General features: G+C 38.4%; 1 protein-coding gene and 1 non-coding gene across 8 annotated transcripts in view; both read left to right on the top strand.

The window, feature by feature from the left end:
* Positions 1–24,184, top strand: part of Hecw1 (HECT, C2 and WW domain containing E3 ubiquitin protein ligase 1) — a 300,520-nt gene that overhangs the window by 269,843 nt on the left and 6,493 nt on the right. For all 7 annotated transcript variants that reach the window (XM_076939345.1, XM_076939349.1, XM_076939350.1 and 4 more), the window contains 5 exons: positions 15,768–15,866; positions 16,389–16,518; positions 17,086–17,232; positions 20,476–20,590; positions 23,075–23,273. In XM_076939345.1, the coding sequence (XP_076795460.1) occupies positions 15,768–15,866; positions 16,389–16,518; positions 17,086–17,232; positions 20,476–20,590; positions 23,075–23,273 (690 nt within the window). The remainder of the gene's footprint in view (positions 1–15,767; positions 15,867–16,388; positions 16,519–17,085; positions 17,233–20,475; positions 20,591–23,074; positions 23,274–24,184) is intronic.
* Positions 233–339, top strand: LOC117714482 (U6 spliceosomal RNA). The gene has a single exon (XR_004607556.1). It is a non-coding gene; the product is annotated as a U6 spliceosomal RNA (small nuclear RNA).

Raw genomic sequence — 24,184 nt, forward strand, 5'->3', positions numbered from 1 at the left:
GATGTCATCAGCAATAGACTCTTACTATCAAGGTCTCAGGTAAGGAAAGCTTACCAGCTTACAACTGTGATAAAAGGTAACATATTTCTGATGTTGGACTTGCAGTATAGATTAGAGTCGATTTTTTCTATTCTAAATGTGTGTGTGTGTGTGTGTGTGTGTGTGTGTGTGTTTATATTTTAGGAAATTTCTACAGTAGTAATTTCTATGGTATTTTTAGAAGGGATTTAGAGTGTTTGCTTCAGCAGCACGTATCCTAAAATTGGAACATTACAGAGAAGATTAGCATTGTCCCTGCGCAAAGATGGCATGCAAATTCATGAAGCATTCCATATTTTTTTAATGTCAGCCAAGACTACTTTATCCAGCAAAACTCTCAATTACAATAGAGGGAGAAACCAAGAAATTTCAAGAAAAAACAAATTTAAATGATATCTTTCCTCCAATCCAGCCCTAGAGAGGAAAATAGAAGGAAAACTCCAACATAAGAAAGAAAACTACACACAAGAAAAAGGGAGAAACTAATCTTTTCACAATAAACCCAAAAGGAGATAGCCACACAAACATAATTCTACCTCTAACAACAAAAATAACATGAAGCAACGATCATTGGTCCTTAATATCTCTCAACATCAATGGACTCGATTCCCCAATAAAAAGACATAAACTATCAAACTGGATACATAACAGGACGCAGCACTTTGCTGCATACAGAAAATGCACCTCAGTGACAAAGACAGACACTGTCTCTAAATAAAATGCTGGAAACATTTTTCAAGCAAATAGTCCCAAGAAACTGTTGGATTCTAAGGACCCAAACCCACGGGAAGCGCTCCCCGAGAAATACTCACGGAAGGAACTCGCTGCAATCGCATGAGGTTTATTGATGAATAGATGGAATGACAGTGGCCGGTGCACCTGGGCCCCTCGCACATAGGCAAGAAGGAGCCCCGAGTGGCGGCAAAGGATGGTTTATATACAAAGTTCACAAAGACAGTTAATTGCTTCTTGGACAATAAAAAGAGATTTCAAACAGCCAGTCCCAAGCCTTGTTTCTGTTCCCAGTCTAGGTCCCAATTTACACCTTTATCATTACTCTCTTGGAGAATTCATTTAAGTGACTTCTGTTTTTTCCTATCTTGGGTCTTTTGTTCTCTGGAATGTCTTTGAAATGTGCTTCTCCTGGGATGTGCCCCTGGGGGAAGTTAATGTTTGAGTTTAAAACCAAAGTCAGAGCTTTTTATTAATTTTACGTTTCTACAAAACAAGCTGGAGTAGCCATTCTAATATCGAATAAAAACGACTTTCAACCAAAAGTTACCAAAAAAGACAAAGGGTACTTTGTAATCATCAAAGGAAAAATCTACCAAGATGAACTCTCAATTCTGAACATATATGCTCCAAATGTAAGGGCACCCACATTCATAAAAGAAACTTTACTGAAGCTCAAAGCACACACTGAACCTCACACAATACCCCACTCTTACCAATGGACAGATCATGAAAATAGAAACTAAACAGAGACACTGTGAAACTAACAGAAGTTATGAACCAAAAGAATTTAACAGATATTTACAAAACATTTCACTCTAAAACAAAAGAATATTCCTTCCTCTCAGCACTTCATGGTACCTTCTCCAAAATTGACCATATAATCCAACACAAAACAAGCCTCAACCAATACAAGAAGATTGAAATAATCCATGCATCCTATCAAATCACCAAGGACAAAGGCTGGTATTCAATAACATCAAAAACAACAGAAAGCCCACATACACATGGAAGCTGAACAACACTCTACTCGATGAAAACTTGGTCAGGGAAGAAATACAGAAAGAGATTAAAGACTTTTTAGAATCTAATGAGAATGAAGGCACAACATACCCAAATTTATAGAACACAATGGAAGCAGTGCTAAAAGGAAAACTCGTACCTCTGATTGCCTCCATAAAGAAACTGGAGAGAACATACACCAGCAGCTTAACATCACACCTGAAAGCTCTAGAACAAAAAGAAGCAAATACACCCTAGAGGAGAAGATGGCAGGAAATAATAAAACTCAGGGCTGAAATCGACCTAGTAGAAACAAAGAGAACTATACAGAGAATCAACAAAACCAGGAGCTGGTTTTTGAGAAAATTACCAAGATAGGTAAACCATTAGCCAGACTAACCAGAGGGCACAGAGACAGTATCAAAATTTTAAAAATCAGAAATGAAAAGGGAGACATAAAAAGAGAAACTGAAGAAATTTTAAAAATTAACAGATCTGACTACAAAAGCCTTTACTCAACAAAATTGAAAAAATCTAGATGGATGACTTTCTAGACAGATACCATGTACCAGAGTTAAATCAAGAGCAGGTAAACTATCTAAACAGTCCCATATCCCCTAAGGAAATAGAAGCAGTCATTAAAAGTCTCCCAACGAAAAAATGCCCAGGACCAGTTGACTTTAGTTGGCAGAATTATATCAGACTTTCAAAGAAAACCTAATACTAATACTTCTCAAACTATTCAATAAAATAGAAACAGAAGGAACACTACCCAATGCATTCTATGAAGCCAAAGTTACACTGATAACTAAATGACACAAAGACCCAACAAAGAAAGAGAACTTCAGATCCTGATATTACATCTCAAATCAGTCAGAATGGCTAAGATCAAAAACTCAGGTGACAGAAGATGCTGGCCAGGATGTGGAGAAAGAGGAACACTCCTCCATTGCTGTTGGGATTGCAAGCTGGTACAACCACTCTGGAAATCAATTGCGGTTCCTCAGAAAATTGGACTTAGCACTACCTGAGAACCCAGCTATACCACTCCTGGGCAAAAGATGCTCCAACATACAACAAAGACACATGTTCCACTACATTCATAGCAGCCTTATTTATAATAGCCAGAAGCTGGAAAGTATCCAGATGTTTCTCAACAGAGTAATGGATACAGAAATGTGGTACATTTATACAATGGAGCACCACTCAGGTATTAAAAACAATGACTTCATGAAATTCGTAGGCAAATGGATAGAACTTGAGAATATTATTCTGAGTGAGCTAACCTAGTCACAAAAGAACACACATGGTATGCACTCACTGATAAGTGGATATTAGTCGTAGAAGAAGAGGAGGAAGAGGAGGAGGAGGAAGAAAAGAAGGTAGGGGAGGAGAGGAGAGAAGAGGGCAGGGGAAGGCAGGGGAGAGGAGGGGAGGGGAGGGGAGAGGGGAGGGGAGGGGGAGAAGCAAAGCTCGGAATACTCAACGATTCCTGTATATATACATTTATGAAATTCTCAAAGTATAAAATTGTTTAACAACACAAGGGTGCTTGCCAGCCACAGCCTTCTGGTGAACCCCTCACCAGTGGTGACCTGTTCTACCAGAAAAGTCATTGTGTAGACCAGAGCCACATCTGGACTTGAGGCATCTTCTGTGGTAAGAGCCACCAATATCTTCTCACCAGAGTGAGTGGATTGCCTTTTAGATAAGGCTTTTCTTCCCCTTTTCCTGTTTAGAAGCCTCCGAGCTGGAACCAGGCTCAGGTTGGCTTCCTTCTTTCCAGCACATCACTCTTCTCTTCCTCTGTTCTGTTTTCAGCTAGCTGTTCCCTCCTTGTGAAGGTTCGCTCTTGCTCTCTGGCTCTCCCACTCCCTCGCTCTTTCTGAAGGTTTTCCTTATTTTCTTTAAGTCCACTTTTTTTTTTCTGATACTTTTCCTTTCCAAGTCACACTGATAGTTTCTAGTCCTCCCTCTTACCTGGAACTCAGTGGGCAATCTTCTTCCCCTTTGAACAGTGAAGTCCATGTTGGATTTCTGGTAACCTGAACAAGACAGTTATGCTGGATTCGTTACTTTTATTTTCTTAGCTCATTCTTGCACCTTGTGACAAATGAATTAACACACAACTCACGAGTGTTCCATATCCTATGTCCAGACTTAGCAAAGGATTGATGACTGATGGAGTGGGTCTTTGTCTTACACAAAATGTCAGCACCAAAAGATGCAAGGCCTCCTGCCTGAAAACCTGTCACTAGCCTATTTTTAAGACAGGAGGCCCAAGAAACCAAAAAACCATAATCTGGATTCTCAAATCCCTGCATCTAGATGCCTATGAACCCCAGCAGGATGGGTGTGGCTGCTGCCTTCTTCTGTTTCTCACTCCATGGAAGTTCATCATGGATTCACAAAGGCCACAAGGAGACTTATAGCCTGCATAGCATTAGTAAGAAAACAGGACTAATGGCTGCAAAGTTTATCATCATGGGCTCAACCCTGTTTGTAAAATCAAATACTGACCCTCGACTCAGGACCAGCTTAGGCAGAGGAAGGAAATGGACATCCGTTCACTGCTCACTTCTATTTCTTAATTCTGGAAAGAGAAATAAACATGACCTTACAATGGGCAGCAGAGACTAGCTAAATGATAAATGTAGTTATCAATCCTTGACTTGATGGGTACTTTTCTGCAGCAGATATAAACTCTACGTGATACTCTAATTGAATTCTGAGGTCCCACCTTTACCTTGTTTTCCTTATATTTTAATTGTGTGGAATAAAGATATGGTAACTATGCACAATCTTTATGAAAATGTAATGTACACAGGAAATATCTTTGCATAGAGATAAACGGGATTTTGTTCTATTCTTGTGCTTGGAATTGAATATGCGGGGCCTTGAATTTGTTAGGCATGTAATTTATCACTGACCAGGCCTTGCTATTACTATTTTGATTTAACTCTCTTTCAGTGGATGGATATAATTTTGTGTAAAATATAGCCAAGTAAGGCTGATGAAATGGCTCACTGGGTCAAGGCACCTGTCACCAAGCCTGATGACCTGAGTTTGATCCTGAGTTCTATCTCTGGAACCCACAGGGTGGAAAGAAAGCATTGACTCCAGCAAGCTATCCTCTGACCTCCACACATGACCATGGCCTCCCTCCTCCAAGTAAATAAATAAGTATTTTTAAAAAATAGAAATGCAATCAAAGCTTGTTTTATGAATTTTCCTCCAAGTCAAATATTTATTCTAATCTTTCTTATGAGTCACACTTTTGTGCAGATACCTGCTAGACATCTTTAGGCCATCTCTGTTTATCAACCTTCACCTCCCCTGCTCACATAAAGTTCCACGTCCCGCTGATTTAACTTCAAAGTAATCTCTCACAACTCTTTCTAGAAATTTTCCTTGAAAGAAAATTCTGCCTCACCTTACTCAACTCATAAAATTTGGTTTCAGTAATTTCCCTATGAGGAAACTCCTAGACCGAGTTTTATACGCTCACTTCGAACTGCTTCTCCTCTTCATCCTCCTCATCTAGCCTTTCTTCCTTTATACCTTCTGGAACAATTCTTAGAAAACCTGTTGTCAGCTTCCTGTTCCTTTGACAAAGTGCCAGAGATGAACAATTTAAAAAAAGTTACTGATGGGGTGGACAGATGGCTCAGTGGTGAAGAACACTGGCTGCTCTGCCAGAGGACCCAAGTTCAATTCCCAGCACCAATAAGGCAGCTCACAACTATCTGTATCTCCAGATCCAGAGGACTCAACACTGTCACAGACATAAATGCAGACAGAACATTAAAAAATAATAATTTTTAAAGGAAGTTAGTGTTTATTTGGTCCTGTGGTTTTAGATCAGGATTCCACAGCTTTGTTGCATTAGACCTATGACGAGTAAGGACATCATGAGGAGGTTGCATGAAGAAGAAACTATTCTCACAAGGAATGAAAGGGGGAGAAAGGTCCAACATTTCAACAAAGAGCGACACCCAGACTGTCCTAATTACCTCCCACTTGGTACTACATCCTTAAAACAGCACCTTCTACAAATATTATCACAAGATGAGAACAGTATCTTTAATAGAAAACATTTTGGGGAACATTCAGAAACTTATCTCTAGTTGTCATATCTGTTGGAGACCTCTCATTACCTAGTCTGAGAGGAACCTTAGTCTCTTGCCCCTTCCCCAAATCTAGTTCATACAGGCTCTTGTTCCTCTTTTCCTCACAACTGGTTCTGTCACTTTACTCTGTCATTGACTCTCATCTTTCAAATCCCTGAGTGTTACATGAATTAAGATTCATCCTTTATTCCACCATGATCTGTGAAAATTTCCTGTGTGGCCACAAATATCGTCTACATCATTATTACCCTCAAATTACCATGCATAACGTGACCCTGTTCCCAGAGGTAATTCTCTTCAATATGATATAGCCTATTACGTAGCTCCAGCCACGTATTTAGTAAACTTCAAAAACATATGTGTGAAAGATAATTCTCTCTCTCTCTCTCTCTCTCTCTCTCTCTCTCTCTCTCTCACACACACACACACACACACACACACACAGTGTTTACTACTCAGTAAACTGTTCAACTATCTACTCAGTTGCTCTGACCCACGACAGTAGACTATCTTTGATATCTCTCTTTCTCATGTCTTCTATATAATACATCACAGTACATTATAAATATTCCTGGTTGAGTTATAAAAATACATCCTGAATCTGATTCCATTGCCTTCACTACTCCTTCTAGAGAAAGTCACTATCATTTTCCATCTTCCATCTTCCATCTTCCATCGTCTTCCATCTAAATAAAGCTTCTAAGCTTGTATCTGTTTCCACTCTTGTCAACCTCACCTTTCTCCATGTAATGACCAAAACAGCCATGTTAACACATTGCTATGTTCATTCTATAGATCCCACATGAAACTTCCAGTGGATTCTCATCACATTCAGATAGAATACAAAGTCTATCCCATGGCCTGCCATGCCCTGTGTAGCCCATCTCCTAGGTATCTCTCTAAACTTCAACTATCCGTGAGCTATCCTCTCTCTGGAGTCCGGCCTCATTGGCTTCAAACAAACCATATATATTACCACCTTAGTAGTTATGCTGTTATTCTCCAGAAGGCTCTCCCTGTCTTAATTTGTATCGAACATTCTATTTGAAAGACTGATGCTTCCTGATATATTCAGGGAACTCATTCTCTCTTCCCATTTCCTTCAGAAAAAGCCACAATCAAAGAATACCCTTTCACAAATTTCAAGATGAAAACTACCTGTGTGTCAACTAGCAATACCCAGCAATCCAAAAAGCCTCCCCTTACTTTTTGCTCTGTCCCAGGAGTTCTCAGGAGACAACAGCTTACTTACTTACCACTAGCAGAAGATATTTGGCATGTCAGGAGATAACAGGAGACAGTATGAGGAGTTGGTGCTAACTACATATGAGTTAAACAGCCAATGTTGTTAAACACCCTTCAGTTCATAGGACTTCAAATGTCAATAATGTTGAGGTTCAGGAAGCTGTTGTATTTGTTTTTAAAACATCTGGTTCTAATTTTATTTTAATTGAACATTTATGAATTTTTTAATGATAATATCATTACATTATTTTCTCCTCATTTCTCCCTCTAACTCTTCCCATATCCCTTCCTTCCACCCACTTTGTTGCTCCACATTAACCCCTCTAGAATGTATGGCCCTATTTTCCTCTGATTATTATTATTATTACTATTATTATTATTATCATTATTATCATCATCATCATCTTTATCATTATCATATTTATTATTATTATTATTATTATTATTATTATTATTATTATTATTAACATAAATATATTAGTACAACCTTCTGGGTCTCTTTAATGTTGTAAGATTCCAAAGCTGACCACTCAGTATTGGATAAGCAATTAGGAGGCTCCTCCCTGAACAAGACAAATTCTCCCTCTCAGCAATCATTTGTTACCTGTGTTTCTTTGTGTACACATGAGCTGCACATGCTTCTCCCTTCCACATAGCATGTCATTGGTGCTATCCATGTTAGTCTTGCTTAAGTGTTTTGTTGACATATCATCAATGTAGCTTCCCTGACACAGGACACAATCTCATGACAGATTTTCTGGTCGTCTGGATCTTAAAATCATTCCACCTCATCTTCTGAAATGTTCCCTAAGCATTAAGTGAAGGGGCTGTGTTGTAGACATAGATACTGGGGTTGGTTACCCCATGATCACTAAAGCTGCCTTTTGACCAGTTGTGGTTTTTTTGTAGTTGTTTCATCTGTTACAAAGTGAAACTTATTTGTAGATATAAGGATAAGTATTTGGAATGTTGTTAGAAATTATGCTCTCCCAGTAAAGTGGTGGTATAGTAGGTCTCCTCTCAGATTCACAATCTCATGAGCCATAGGTAATTGGTTAGATTTTCCAGTACCAGGCATAATTCCTTTCCTGTTGAGGAAGCCTTAAGTCTAGTTAAAGAGCTGTTGGTTCCTGTCAAGATTAGTGTCATTTTGCATATTTGGGATATCTTATATTTTTGGTTGTGAGCCAAGCCTTTAGTGGCTGAACCATCTCTCCAGCCCTGGGATATCTTGAGATAATGGTCATTGTTATGGTTAGTAGGTGTCACAACTGAGTAGATTTTTGATTGCTTTGTTGTTGTTGTTGTTGTTGTTGTTGTTGTTGTTGTTGTTCCCTTTGGCAGTCTGCATAGCACCTTCTGTCAAAGCTAGTTCTCAAGGAAGAATCCTTGGTTAGATCCAACTGAAACCTTCCTAGTCTGGTGTCCAAAAGTACATGGTATACTACAACAGCCCTGTGTACTAAGTATAAACAACCCAGTTAAAAAGACAAAAACAAACAAACAACAATAAAACAGGCCATGGATCTTAACAGTATTTTCTTTTTTTTTTCTTTTTTTTTTTTATTTTATATTTTATTTACATTTCAAATGCTACCCCCTTTCCCCATTTCCCCTCCCTAGAAAACCCCTATCCCATGCCCCCTTTTCCTTTTTGCTTTTATACATTTTTTTAAGTGTTAGTCAAAGGCTTTATACATTTGGTAATGCTCAATCAGAAGTATAACCCAATACTCAACCTAGATATATATAAACTGTCTTTGACTGGTGGAGACACGTGAACATCTGCCTCCATGCCCCCCTCTCTTTCTCTCTCTTTCGCTCATCACCTTGCTTCTCCTCTCCTTCATCTTCTCTCCTTACTCCATCTCTTCCTCTCGGTACTCCTTCCCCCTTAGCTCCTCCTACACCCTTCCTGTTAAAATAAAACTTTTCTCTCAAAATACAATTAAAGCATAATTATTCCTATTTGTACCAGTGAAGTACAAGATAGTCCAATACCCAGTCCATCATTTTGTTGACTAACCAGAACCTCTGTCATCTCTTCTAACTAAAACACTTAGTTTTGAACCTGGCTTTTTTCTTGGCTTAGAATAAATGTCAGCTGAAACTCTTCCACTCAAATCTTTTCTCTCAAAGTAAATAGCCAGGATTGGCTATGAGACTATAGGTCTTCAACCCTGTCAGAAATCCAGAATGATTGAGTTAACTGAAATTATGGGAAGCACTAAGCATAGCTTCTAGAATTTAGCCAATTTATAGAGACCTCTGAATACCTGGAAAGCCCTTATACTACTGACCATTGGAGCATCAAATCTTCAACCTTCTGGCCCAGAATCATCTGACAGACCTTAGTGATGCAGAATTATTAAGGGCTGATTACTCTGTCTAGGCAGATATAATCAGTTGACTATACAGAGAATTTTCAATAGGGACTTACTTGTAACTTCTGGGAGGCAACCAAGGGCAACAACAAAGCTTATATTTTGAGAATTTCTTGGATTCCAACAGTTTAAAAGAGAGTTTCTTAGGTTGGTGCAGGGTTTTTTTATTAGATTGTCTTTGGCTTTGGGGCAGAGTATTGTTAGCCTGAATGGCATAACTTTATTATATAGACATAGATATAGATTCATATGTGTGTGTGTATGTATGTATGTATGTATGTATGTATGTATATGAAACTGCTAGAAGGAAGCACAGGCAGTGCTCTAGAAGTTATAGGTTTAGGAAAAAGACTTTCTGAATAGGACTTCATTTGCCCAGAAATTAAAGCCAACAATCGACAAGTTGTACTGTTCACTTAAGCAAACAGGAAATGCACAGAGTGGATTAGATGTTCAGTCCATTATCAGCAAAGTGGGAACATGGCAGCATCCAGGCAGGCATGGTGCAGGAGGAACTGAGAGTTCTACATCTTCATCTGAAGGCTGCTAGCAGAATACTGACTTCCAGACATCTAGGACTAGGGTATTAAAGTCCACACCCACAGTGACACACCACCTCCAAATAGTGCCACTCCTCGGGCCAAGTATATACAAATTATCACAGAGACCTACTTAAAAATACTGAAAATGGGCAATTAATAGAGCCAGGCAGGCCAAATAATATATTATATTTCAGACATTTTAGAAGGTTTGCATACTTACAGTCCATTGTAGTAAAACCAAAATATTTTTCAATTTAATTCTATTCAACAAATCTTGATAGATAGCTCTTGTTTTAGTTATATTTCTGTTGCTGTGATTAAAACCATGACCAAAACCAAGTTATAGGAGAGTTTATTTTGGCTCAGAGATCACATCTCAACCATATGTAAGAACTAAAGAGAGAAAGAAAAAAAACCACTGGAAGTGTATGAGGCCCTAAAACCTCAAAACCCATCCCCAGTGATTTTTTTTCTTCTGAAACATCTCCAAACAACATCTCCAACTGGGAACCAAGAACACACAAAAAAAATGTATGAAAAAATGTATCATTCAAACCCACATCATTCTACTCCTGATGCCCATAAGCTTATGTCCATACCATAATACAAGATGTACTTAGTCCAACTTCAAATATTACCGAAGTCTTTAACAGTTTCAATATTGTCAAAAAGTCTAAAGTCTCTTTTGAGACTAAAGGCAATCTCTTAATCATGGCTCCTATAAAATAAATTTTTAAAAATGAATTATTGAATGTATGATATTTGCATTCACCATAATTTCAATGAATTTCCAAAAGGCTATAACTGGGAAGCAGGCATTCAGCTTCTTCTTGACACAGATGAACACCTAGGAAGCATCTCTGCTAGTATGTTGTCAGTAAGTCCTTAAACAAGGAAGGTAAGAAGCTGCGAACCAAAGCACCCAAGAGCCAGTGTCTTGTTACTCCATGTGTTCTGCAATACAAATGCTGACATATTGCTCTGAAGAAACAACACGCTAAAAAAGTTAAATGAATGAATAAATATGGAGGCTTCAGAAAAATGCTAAACTTCTGGTCAAGAAAATGAAGGAATCAAGAGAGAAACTCTGGGAATAGACTATAAGAGATATTAACTGTCCTTGTTTCTACATCTAAGTCTGAGTCTAGTCAAAAATAAGAGTTTTAAAGAGAAACGAAAAATTATCAAACTTTAAAAAAAGAATTACATATTTCCAGTGCATAATGGAAAGAAATATATATTCACATTCCAAAAGGTAGGATTAGTAGGAAAATTCTGGACCAAAACAAGACCAAAACCCAGCAAACAAAATACCAGTTCCTGTAGTTCCAAGTCAGATGTATAGAACGTTAGTTCCATACATACATTCAAAGGGCTTAAATGGCTCCATATCTCCAGCTTGGCTACTTTCAACACACGTATCTTCCTTGGACCAGTTCTTTTCCCTGTGTGTAGCTTTCCTTGGCAGGTCTCTCATGGCTCTGGAAGCTCCATCATCTAGAGGTCTCCAGTGCAACTCGGGCATCATTTTTATAACTTCATAAAATGGCCTCTCAGGACCTCTTGCCCTCTCAAGGCTTCAGACAGAAATTCTTCTACCATACATACATCACCTGACTACAGTGACTCTCTGAAACCATTAAGGGATATTCAACTACCCTCTCAAGTTTACTTCCAATAACTCATGATTGATCCAGACTGTGTATCCAACCTGAGCTGAAACAATCAATGGATAATGCTGGAAATTTGGACTTAAGTTAGTGAGTAAGGTTTGCCTCTATGGGTGTTTAAAACCAGAATATAAATAATGGATAACACTAACAAGTAAAAACAAAAGAAAGGAACAGAGGTGAGCCAGAAGGAGAAACTAGATGAGGCAGGGTAAAATCACATGTGGCCCTCGTATTTCTGAGACACAGCTACATTCCTATTGTGTGGCATTATTCCTGGAAAACATCTACACCACACTCCAGATGTGGAACCAATAACAGATAAGAGTAATGAAGAATGTGGGTGAGGGCTTTTCTACAGGAGCATGGACTCAAATGCAGCTACACCACTAAAATCCCAGGCCAACATAAGTAACAATTCTTGAAACTTGGGAGTATAGAAGTCTTTTCACAACTTGAAGGCAGCTGGAAAGGTTGGAGCATCTGATTCAGGTAACCTAGATAGTCTCAATCCTCTCAACAATCCTTACTGCTTATAAAACCTTGAGAAGGGAGAAGTCTTGTGGATCTTGTCGGTTTCAGGAACTTTTTAAGATTTCTGAGTTATGTATATAGTCTCAATGAAGCTCCTTTAGGATTCCCTGAGTTTTAAAGACTCTTTAAAACTCCCTGGGTCTCAACAAGATCCAGAGGAAATTACCACAAAACAGTCTTGACCTAGATTTGTGTGTGTGTGTGTGTGTGTGTGAGAGAGAGAGAGAGAGAGAGAGAGAGAGAGAGAGAGAGAGAGAGAGAGAGAGAGAGAGACTGCTATGACTTTTAATTATTCTCCCTTTGACTTGACCTAGTTAAGGTTCTTAAACTAAAGTCTTTCAAATTAGCACAAAAGGTGTTTGGAGCCAGCATGTGAAGAAGAAACAGACCAGATAGGCACCCTGCTCTGGCAGCCTAACACTTGGGATACTTGCAGCTCAAAACAAACAAAAGTAAAGTTTTGGTAAGATTAAATGGAGATACCGGTGGGTTCCCTTGCTATACTACTTACCTAAGACTAATTCTTCTCTCTGGATTTCTAAGTCTATGAAACAAGGATGGCCCTAAACATAAAATGCTTGCAAGGATCAATGGGGCACTATCAATACCATGCTCTGGCCCAATAGGTATTCAGTAAAAGCTACATTTGTTCTAATTTTCCCTTTTAAATAACTACAGTACCGGACTGACAGAATTGTGAATAGTGACAGTAGCAAGCATGTTTCCCGTGTTTTTACTGTTAAATGCAGTAATTTCTTTGTATCCAAGGAGTGTTGTGAAATCTTCATGAATACTGGAATTCACAGATGTAATAAAGTGTCAGCTGGATACAATCAAGAATCATCTGAGAAGGAAATCTATTTAGATTAGTCTGGCCTGTGGATGCCATCTTTAGAGAATTTTCTTAATTATATTAATTGATTTGGGAAGCCCCAGCCAAAGTGGGCAGCACTACTTTTAGAAAAAGTAGATCCTAAACTATACCAAACAAAAAGCAAAGAAACTGAACACAGCGTACTTATATTAACCATTGCTCCCTGTTCTTCTGTGACTGATGTGAGCAGCTGCTTCACAACCTGTCATGTGCACTTGCTTGAACAAGCCAAAAAATCCTTTTTCTCCTTAAGCTGCTTTTGTCAAGGTGTCACCACAGCAATAGGAAGCAAAACTAAGGCAGACACACAACTCATATAAAATAGCATCATGTTTGAACACAACACACACACACATTCTCCCATATACTTTGAATCATCTTCAGTTTGTTCATAATACCCAATTAATGCACACACTTTATAAACTGTTATACTATTTTGCTTAGGAAATGATAATGAAAAATATTCACATTTAACAAAGATGAGATGACCCTTCTGAATGTTTTCAGTATATGATTAATTCATTCCATGTACACAGAAGATACAAACGAATGACCAAGTTGTTGAAATAAATGTCATTTATTATTTAAGGAAACATTCTTCTATCTAGAGGTAAGGATTATTTTACCTCTAGAAATTGGTGGTGAAGATTATTAAGTAACCACTCACCTTCTAACAATTAAAAAGAAGCAATTAAGATTTTTGCCTTTGGCCTTAATTTTTAAATATAATTGTTAATATTAAATATTCTTTCCTTCTTGAAATTAAATTTAAATATTTTTAGTCATTTTGCATTACCTTGGGAGTGAACTCTCAAGTTCAAGTTTACTGTATTGTACTTGGGCTTTCTATATGTACAAATGGGATGTCTTAACTTACTATCTTGTTATTGCCTATATATTATGAGCTGTAGTTTGGCATCTCACTATGATGAATTAAGAAATTTTTCACCCCGTTCTTATTTAGAAAACCATTTAATATGTGGAGGGACTTCCTATCCCTTGGAGGCTTAAAAAAACATATCTTTAAATGAGAGTGTTTGTATCGGTTTGGAGACAATTTTTCCTCAGTCTTCTAATTTAATCTAGGAAACAGTCTAGCTGTTGGTCTATTTTAGCAGTATATTTCAACCTGAACAAATCACCAGAACATTAATCCTAAACTATACCAAACAAGAAGCAAAGGGACTGAACACAGCGTGCACGTATTAACTCATTGTTCCCTGCTCTTCTATGACTGTTGTGAGCAGCTGCTTTGCAACCTGGAGTATTCAATTTTGAACATTAATCTTAAAATAGTATTCTTTTTGAATATGTTATGAGTTATACATTTTTGCTATCTGCTGTCATTTTCATTTTTCTTCCATGGGTCATTGGAGGGCCCCTGAAGTTTAGGAAGGAACCTGTGTATACATGTTTTTTTTTTTTTTTTTCTTATTTGATTTCTCTTAATTCTCAATAATTTGTACATTATCCACATCCTGTTTCAGGCAAGTGGAATAGACTACTTCCAGAATCTTAATTTGAAGTATGCTTTATACTTATATTTATTCTAGAAGATAATATAATCTATTCATTTTGACATTTAATAGTATTTACAGATTTGATCATCTGGTGACTATGAAGTGTCATATCAAACACATTAAAAAAATGTTACTTAGGAATTCCAACTTGGAGGAGCCAGAAAACTCCATGGTGAGGTGAAGATCAAATTAGAAAAAAAATGTATACCACAGTTTTGGAGTTAGTTGCAGAAATTGATAGTCTTTGTAGAAAAGAAGCCAAGGATGCTAGACATGAAGCTTCACAGACAGAAAGCTTCATAAAGTAGCAAAATCACCTGGGCAAACTACAGGTAACCTTGTAACTCATCCAGGCAGTTCACCAGAAAACTTTCTAGGAAATAAATTGGTTCAACAAAGATTGAAATAAGTAAGGATCTTTATGTCTGTAGATGGCCCAGTCTAAATGACTAATTCTTTCTAACAGTGAACTTGTTCTTTCATTGTATAGTTGGCAATATTGAATAATAATGGTTGATCGGGTTATCTGTCATCACATGTGATTGCATAGAGCTGTTTCCCACTGTCTTTAAATATTAACTACCACCAGTGACCTATATTCAAGCCAACATGGGCGTTTAGGTAACATTATAAAATATCTGAATAAGCAAAGACACATTGGTCAGAGACATGGTTTTCTCCTATTTTAGTTCAGGTTCTCTTTGGATCTAAGTTGGGCTTTATATTTCAGGTTCCTGCATTTCCCTTCACAATTATTTCTTATTCTTAGATAAGTAACAGCAGCCTGATCGTGAAGCATAGAAGGTTTCATTTAGGACATACCAATCACATGACCATTGTTTGTGGTAAAGAGAATCGAAGCATTTTTATATTATCAATGGGCATTCATTTTAAGCTGGATACTATGCAGAAACTCATTGGGTTGGGCAAGAGGATACTCAGTGGTACAGCTTACATTCTAGGAAATGTAAGGTCCTTGATCCAACCACCAACACCATGAATAAAGCTACATTTAAAAGATTTGTACAAATTAAAATACTTAGTAATGTAAATTTCTAGTAACTCTTAAACTTCTTTGCTTTATGTATGTTTCAGGTTTAGATTCAGTGGTCGTATCCTGGGCCTAGCTCTGATCCATCAGTACCTCCTGGATGCTTTCTTCACAAGACCCTTCTATAAGGGACTCCTGAAGCTGTAAGTAATTATAGGATGGTTCCACATAGCCTATCTGCAGGATGACAGTGCTGCCCTTCTTCATGTCTCTGGCCTTTTTTGCCAATTTTGCTCCAACCAGTCCTACTAAGTTTCCATCATTTTTTGTTCTGAGTGCATATATATCTTCCATGCATTTTAGTGCAATAAAAAGGCATTTGTAGATGTAAGAAGTTAGCAAAACCATATAATAGACATTAATTCATCTATGTATATTGTGAACATTGTATTAAGCAGTTGAGTAGAATTGGCTTAATTTTTAAGTACCTACGAGTCAATAATTATTTCATGTTTATTATGGAAATTTTAGTCATTTCTTTTCAAAAGAAAACTATTAAGTAAATTAAAACTATTCAATTACTGTTTCACTAATACATTCAAAAGTAGCAAGTAATTGTGAAACCTATCATGCTTTATTGAGAAGCCACACAATCATGTTTGGGATGGGGTCTGGAAACCATATTTGTTTACTCAATTTTTCTTGCTGCCTTTGAATTCTCCTAGGCCATGTGATCTGAGTGACCTAGAATATTTGGATGAGGAATTCCACCAGAGTTTACAGTGGATGAAGGACAACAACATCACAGATATTCTCGATCTCACTTTCACTGTTAACGAAGAAGTTTTTGGACAGGTTTGTGTGGTGTAGACTTGAAAAAGACATTTTGTTGTTCACTATGGCAAATGCCCTCATTGAGATATAGAGGCATCAACTATCTGACTATAGTGTTGGGATATTGGCTCCACATTAAGGAACAATCCAGGTTATTTCTCATTTGTTTCCATTATATCCCTTGAGTTAAAGAAATATGTTTCTAGGACTAGAGAGGTGGCTCAGAGCTTAAGAGAACTTGGCTGCTCTTCCAGAGGTCCTGGGTTCAATTCCCTGCAGCCACATGGTGGCTCACAACCATCAAAAATGAAGTCTAATGCCCTCTTCTGGTGTCCAGACATACATGCAGGAGGAACATTGTTCACATAATATATAAATAAACCTTTTTTAATAAAAGAAAGGTTTCCTTTTTGTACAAAAATAAATAAATTGTTGCTCTTCTAAGTTGTTTAAGAATCTTCTTCAAACAACAGAAACTTTCTTTAGTAACTTTCAGGAAGGAAAAACTGTCTTTTTTGTGCTGCTGTCAACCTAAATAAAAATGTCTCCTGAATGATAAGCATTGTGATCCTCCCGTTTATTCACAAGGTAACAGAAAGAGAGTTGAAGTCTGGAGGTGCCAACACGCAGGTGACTGAGAAGAACAAGAAGGAGTACATTGAGAGGATGGTGAAGTGGCGTGTGGAGCGTGGTGTGGTGCAGCAGACCGAGGCATTGGTCAGGGGTTTCTACGAGGTAAGACCCTGAGTGGCCCAGGAAAGCAAGCCATAAGCCTGTGCTTTGCAGTGGAACCTGCACCTCTTCTGGAGGCTGGAGAGGGGGCAGGGATTCAATAGTTCAGAGCAGAGAGAAAGAAGCAGAAGCCAAGTTTACAGTCTTGTACCCAGAGGGCATGAAACATCTAGCTGCACTGGCCGGATGAAGGGAAAGACTTCTCTATGAATGAATACCAGTCCAATCCGAAGTTAAAGTATTCTCAATAAATTGTCATTGACTTGGCCCTGTTGTGCCAGGTGAGTAAGTGTACAGTATTTCTTGTGTAGCTATATGAATATGACATTTCCTCCAATCCACTGTAACAACAACAACAAAAATCCAAGCAGAAGCACTGGAGGATAGTAGCCACTTCTCCTGGGTGTCAGTTTTGTCACAGATCTCTGTCCTGTCATCAGGCAGGATATCTGCTAGATGTCTCATTCCCCCAAAATGATGCCTTTATGTTTCAATTTAGAAATTCACTTTAGAAATTAATTTTCTAATTTATTGTCCACCACTAGTCAGTCCAAAGCAGGCAGCACTGGAGACATTCAGTTGACCTGGGCTAGCACATCTGGCAGAATATGTAAAGCCATAGCACAGAGCCCTAACCAACTGGTCCTTCCCAATCCTTAGAGAGGAGAACAAGGAAATCAGGTGTGGGGGGTGAGAAGGAGGGGACTACAAGAAACGAATAATAATGTCATGGGAAGGACAGGGAATGTATTTTGGAAACTTAAAAGTGACTTCAGAAAACCAAGTCAGAATTGCTTATGAAAGTACTTTCAGGAAAGATCTGAAATGGTAAGACGTGGGAGTTTACTTCTGTTCCTAGCCCACTAAGTACTGTATTCTATCTAAAATGGCTCAAACTACTATTGTGGCTTCTGTAGTTTAAAAAAAAAAAAATACCAAGCCTCTTCTAAGCATCAGGAATTGATTTATCATAATCTTAGAGGCTGGGCAGTCCAAGATCAAGACAGTGGCAGATTCAGTGTCTGATAAGAGCCAACAGCTCCACACGTGCCAGCTTCTTGCCTAAACTCAGTGAGAAACACAAGGATCATGTGCTCCTCTCAGGGCACTAACCCTATGCTGTATGATCTAATTGCCTCTTTTATTTTCTTTTACATAACATTTTTACTTAGGAATTTCACATCATCAACCCGACCACATTCACTTCCCAGTTCTCCTAGGTTCCTCCCCCACCTCTAATTTTTAATTAATTATTCTATTTATATACATCCCAAATGTTGCTCCAACTCCCGGATTCACTCCTAGAGTTCTTCACTCCATCCCCCTTCCCTGGGGCATCAAGTCATATATAGCTGTCCTCTCAGAAGTTCTACCAGCATATGACTGAGACAGATGCAGATACTCACAACCAACTATTGGACTGAGGTTGGGGACCCCTATAGAAGAGTTAGAGGAAGGAATGATGGAGCTGAAAGGGGATGCCAACCCCATAGGAAATCCAACAAAGCTCTCAGAGACTAAGCCACCAACCAGAGCATACATGGGCTGGTCTGAGGCCCCAGGCACATATGTAGCAGAAGACTAACTTGTCTGGCCTCAGTGGGAGAAGATGCACCTAATTCTCTTTTAAAATTATTTTGAGATTATAATACAGTTACATATTTAAGGCTCCAGAGCTGGGGATAAAGATTTTAACCTGCAAGTAGAATGGAAGACATAAGTATTCAGCCCTCTGCTGTGATTTTAAATTTTAAAATGATCGCATATTTGAAATAGATGATTTATAAATGATAGTTACTTTCCCATCCCCCCATACCCCCCCCCCCCGGCCTGGGTGAGAGGGAGGGAAGCTGCTCCTTCTTTCTTTTCCTGTCGGTTCTTCTTGAGGCAGCTCCTATTCTACTGTAGCTGACCTGCAGTCAGCATCCCAGCCCTAAAAACAGCAAGGAGTTAAGTAAATAGCCTTGTACTATCCTAAAAACGTCTTCTGAGGGTAAGAGACTGCAGGCTAGGGTGATTAACACCTGTAGCCTAACCACAGAGGATTAGGCAAGGTGGCCTTTGTTCTATCTCAGCAGGAACTGCTGGGCTCTAACTTGCTTCTGCTAGTCTGAGGTTGCAGGAAGGAAGAAAAGACACTTTAAAAAGTTTCTATAGATTTATTTAAGTGTAAAAGGTATACTATGCAGCTATCTGAGGGGAAAAGTGGGAAAGTCTTGAGTGAGGAAAAGGAAAAGATGCTAACAAAGTAAGAATTCTAAGGGAGAAAAATTCTAGGCAGGAGGAAAAGAAAAGGAAAGGACAACCGGCTCCTAACTAACTAACTAGTTAACTTCTTTGTCTTTGTCCTCAGAACTTATGCATCTTTCAGAGTACATGGTCACATGTTACAAAGTTCATCACAAGTTCACACCAAAATTCAAATCATAAATTGAAATAGAAGTTTACAACACAGAATGTTTACATGAATATCCATTAGGAGTAATTATCTAGCTAGACATTCATCACCTGTCTAGCTCCACAGGTTCCCTGAAAGTTTGAAACTATAACTTAAGAAGTTAGTGAAGTTTCGTATAGATAAACCCAGGCAATATTTTCTCTTCTGTCCTGGTACCTATAATAAATCGTTAATTCCCTTTTAGTACCCTTGGTTAATTGTTTTACAACTTCTTGGAATGTGCTCTGAGCAGGAGAAAGTCTGGTTACTATCTCTCTCGGGCAGTTACCTGATGACACTCAGGAGACTGGCAGAGTTCTCATTGAAGTTTTGACTATGTGTGAGGGATTTAATAGCAGTCCTGTTTTAAAAGCTTACTAATCATTGATATAATTTTAGGAATTCTTATAGGATCATCATTAAGACTTAAGAAGTCATCTATTTGTCTATATAGTATCACTACAAGACAGTACATCTTCGTGGATCTGCAGAGCTCTGCTCCAAAGGGGTGTGCTATTGCTTAGTGATTGTTACATATGTTTAATAATAGTAATAATGGGAAAAGCATATTAATAGCAATAATCTTTCCTAAAATCACGTCTCCACAGCCTTGCTGGATGGAGCACACTCGTCGCAGATTATATAATAATCCGAGGCAAGCATTTCAGGATGATCATCTGCTAATTATTAGCTTGTCCCATTATGGCTCCTGACAAATAGGCAACAATAATAATCATGAATTTGTGTGTGTGTGTGTGTGTGTGTGTGTGTGTGTGTGTGTGTGTGTGTGTGTTGCAACTGTCTTTCAGGTTGTAGACTCAAGGCTTGTCTCAGTGTTTGATGCGAGGGAGCTGGAGCTGGTGATCGCTGGAACTGCAGAAATCGACCTGAATGACTGGAGGAATAACACTGAGTACCGGGGAGGTGAGCTAGCAGTGCTTTTGACAATATAGGTCTTAAAGAAAAATGGTTGAAATAAAAGTTGGCTTGATGTAAAGTTAGCCATTCTAAAATAAAGAATTCAGTAATGTTTAGCACATTCAAAACCTTATGTAACAATAACCTCTAACTGGTTCTAAAATACTTTCACCATCTCAAGAAAGGCTGATAGTCATCAAGCAGTTGTTCTCTGCCCCTTGTCGTCATCTTCCAGACACCTGGCAACCATAAATCTTTATTCTGTCTCTGTAGAATTTAACAACTCTAGAAATGTCAAATAAATACTGTCATACAAAATGCAGTCCTCATGTCTGCCTTCTTTAGCTTAACATACTCTTTTTGAGATTTGTCCATTTTCTGACATGTTTTAGTATTTCATCCCTTTGTGTAGCTAAATGCATCATACCATTATGTAGAGTTGTCGCTACTGTGGTTTACAATGCCTGGGATTCAAGGCCCAGTGCTTCTTCAGCAAATGCTACACCACCAAAGAATATCCTGAGCCAAATTTATCACTTTTTAAAGCCTCCAAAGCCTTACTTCAGTACAAAGTGGCTTCTTGACCATCTTCGGACTGAACTTCTTTTCAAGCAATCCTTGGCATGTCGTGCAAAGGCTCATGGACAACACACCTATATGTGACCTCTTGAGTAGGCTGTACACTGTCTCTTGCTTCCTGTGGAATTTTAGCCTTCTTTGCCTCAGTCCACTGTTGTTTCCACAGGATTCTAACTATTCTCTCTCTCTCTCTCTCTCTCTCTCTCTCTCTCTCTCTCTCTCTCTCTCTCTCTCTCTCTCCTTTGAAAAATCATTTACTGTGTGAGTCATTTGTGAACTTTCCTTTGGTCTGCATTAAGATGAACCAAATTCTAAGTCTCTCCTCTCTGTTTCTAGACTATCCACCATTTCTTAACAATTAAAATTGTGATTCTTACCGTATGATGACTGTAGGGAATATTTTCCCAGAACATTTGACTTCTTAGACTATTCATCCAAAGTTAGAGAATATGAAACACACGTGTAAGTTTTTATTTATTTATTTATTTATTTATTTATTTATTTATTTGCTTGCTTGTTTATTTACATACTTGCTGAGATAGTGTCTCACTGTCTAGCCTTGGATGGTTTGGAACTATGTAGACCAAAGCTGGTGTCAGACTCACAAAGATCCACCTGCCTCTGCTTTCTAAGTTTTGCATGTACTACCACACCTGGCACTGACTAAATTTTCTAATATCCATATTAGAAAAATGTACAAACAAAGAATTTTAATTTATGTCTTTTAACTTAATATGTCCAAAATAGAATTTCAACATGGGATTGGTGTTAAGAAATTATTAGTGTAGGATATGTGTACATAGGTAGACTTTGCAAGCATCATTTTCATCAGATCAGATCTTTCCTCAAAACATAGTAGTTTATCCTCAAAAACCCTCTTTTTAGGTAAAATATTAGAGAAAAATCTCAACTAACATAACAGAGGGGGGGAAAGAATGGGATACCAACTGAGCCTCCTTCAGCCAGTCACCTGCAAAGCCCTCTGGAAGTTCTATGCAGATCAGTTAAGAAAACTTCTGGTGAAGGAATTCAACACAAATGCTTCTGCTGAACCAGTAAGACTTCTAATGTCCAGTCAACTCCCTGGCCTGAACCTCTACAGATACTCAGTTGTTAGCTGACTTCCTGATACCTCATGTTTTCCTCATTCTCATTATTTCCTCTGCTGAGAATGCCCTCTCACTTTGCTCTCTTACATAAATGTTTTCCATGCCAAACTCAAACCCTGCTTCCTTCACAGAGCTTTCTCAATGTCTACCCACACGTCTCTCCCCTCTCGTCCAATGCTTCTTACCTTTGTGTTGAGTGGTGATCATTTCTCTAAATCTCTTCTCACAAGCCTAGCTTCTTCAACAGAGCCTTAAAGCAGCTCCATATTCAAGCCTGGCTCAGAGAACAACTGAGTGATGGAATCAGGCTTTTCTCTTTGGACAGTCATGACTTCTGGAAACCTGTCTTCTTAAGCCAGGTTTGCATGTAACATCTATCTGTTCTTAAGTTCTAGAACCTCTAGTGCTATGTTGTTACCAAGTGCTAAAACATCAAAACAAAGAAAACGTAGATGGTCTGCCTGGGTTGAGCCTGTTTGTTCCTTACTTAAATTCACATAAAGCTGGGATATTTCAGGTTGTATCCAATTGTTTAAATAAAAAGCAAACACCTCAAAGAAAGACCTCTCAAATACTCAGTTTTGTCAAAGAGCTATATTCTAAATCTGCTTGCTTTAAAACCTGGCCAAGTTATATAAATTAGTTAAGTCTTGCCTATCTAAGTGCCATATCAGCAAAATCAAAGATCTGAAGTTGTAGTTCAGCCAACACATCTGTCTCTTCCTCCTTTCTCCTGGCCTCCACCCCTGTTTTGTTTTTTTTTTTTTGTTTTTTTTTTTTTGTTTTTTTTTTTTTAAACCAGGTTATCATGATGGCCACCTTGTGATCCGCTGGTTCTGGGCTGCAGTGGAACGATTCAATAATGAGCAGAGACTGAGATTACTACAGTTTGTGACAGGAACGTCAAGTGTGCCCTATGAAGGCTTTGCAGCTCTGCGGGGAAGCAATGGACTTCGACGTTTCTGCATAGAGAAGTGGGGGAAGATTACATCTCTTCCCAGGTACAAAGCTCCTGCCAACCTTCATGAACTCTGCAGAGAAAAAGCACGCTTTGCTATTTGAGTCTTGAGTCTTTTAAGATAGAATTTTTGCCTGTCACAAAGTGTACTGTTATTTGTGCTGCTAAAGATGTAAGATGCCTCTAAATCTTGGCTTGAGACTGTATTCTTAGTGAAGTTTTAGTTGTTGATCATATTTGAGCTGTAATATCCAATGTGCCAATAATGGTAGACTGCCCAATCCATCCAAAACTTAAGTTGAATACTCTTTAGGGGATGGTGGAGGCAAGGTCATAACTGTAAAGATGCTGGATATGCAAAGTAACCCCCCTGACATAGAACATACACCTATAGCATACACTTAATACTTCATAGGATAGTTAAGAGTACTGGCTACCTTTTCAGAGGTTCTGAGTTCTGTTCCCAGCAACCACATGGTGGCTCACAACCATCTAAAATGTGATCTGATGCCCTCTTCTGGCATGAAGATGTGCATCCAGATAGAGCACTCATATACATAAAATTAATTAATTAAAAAATACTTAATGAAGTCTAGTTTTCATCTAATTTTTCCAGACTTCTTGCTTCCCTCAGGACAGTTCATATGCTGCTGAGTGTTATGTGATTCTGGTCCTGAGAAGATCTGACCAAATGTCTGCTCACCCCACGTAGGAAACTGACAGTAGACCAAAGCAATGATACCAACAAAGTCCAGCTTTGTGAACCAATGAATCTTATTCGAGATACTTAGAGGCATATGAACAAAAGGTTACTTCCAGGAGCAAAAATGACTCGAACAACTGCATCACCTAAAACCTATTCCACAATGGGTCACCAAATGGGAATGTGGCGTGTACAACCTGCATGCAGCTCCGAAAGGCTAGAAAGTGTCTGTTCTAGGCATCTCAGCTAGT

The sequence above is a fragment of the Arvicanthis niloticus genome, chromosome 8 (assembly GCF_011762505.2).
Source record: "Arvicanthis niloticus isolate mArvNil1 chromosome 8, mArvNil1.pat.X, whole genome shotgun sequence".
Taxonomy (NCBI): domain Eukaryota; kingdom Metazoa; phylum Chordata; class Mammalia; order Rodentia; family Muridae; genus Arvicanthis; species Arvicanthis niloticus.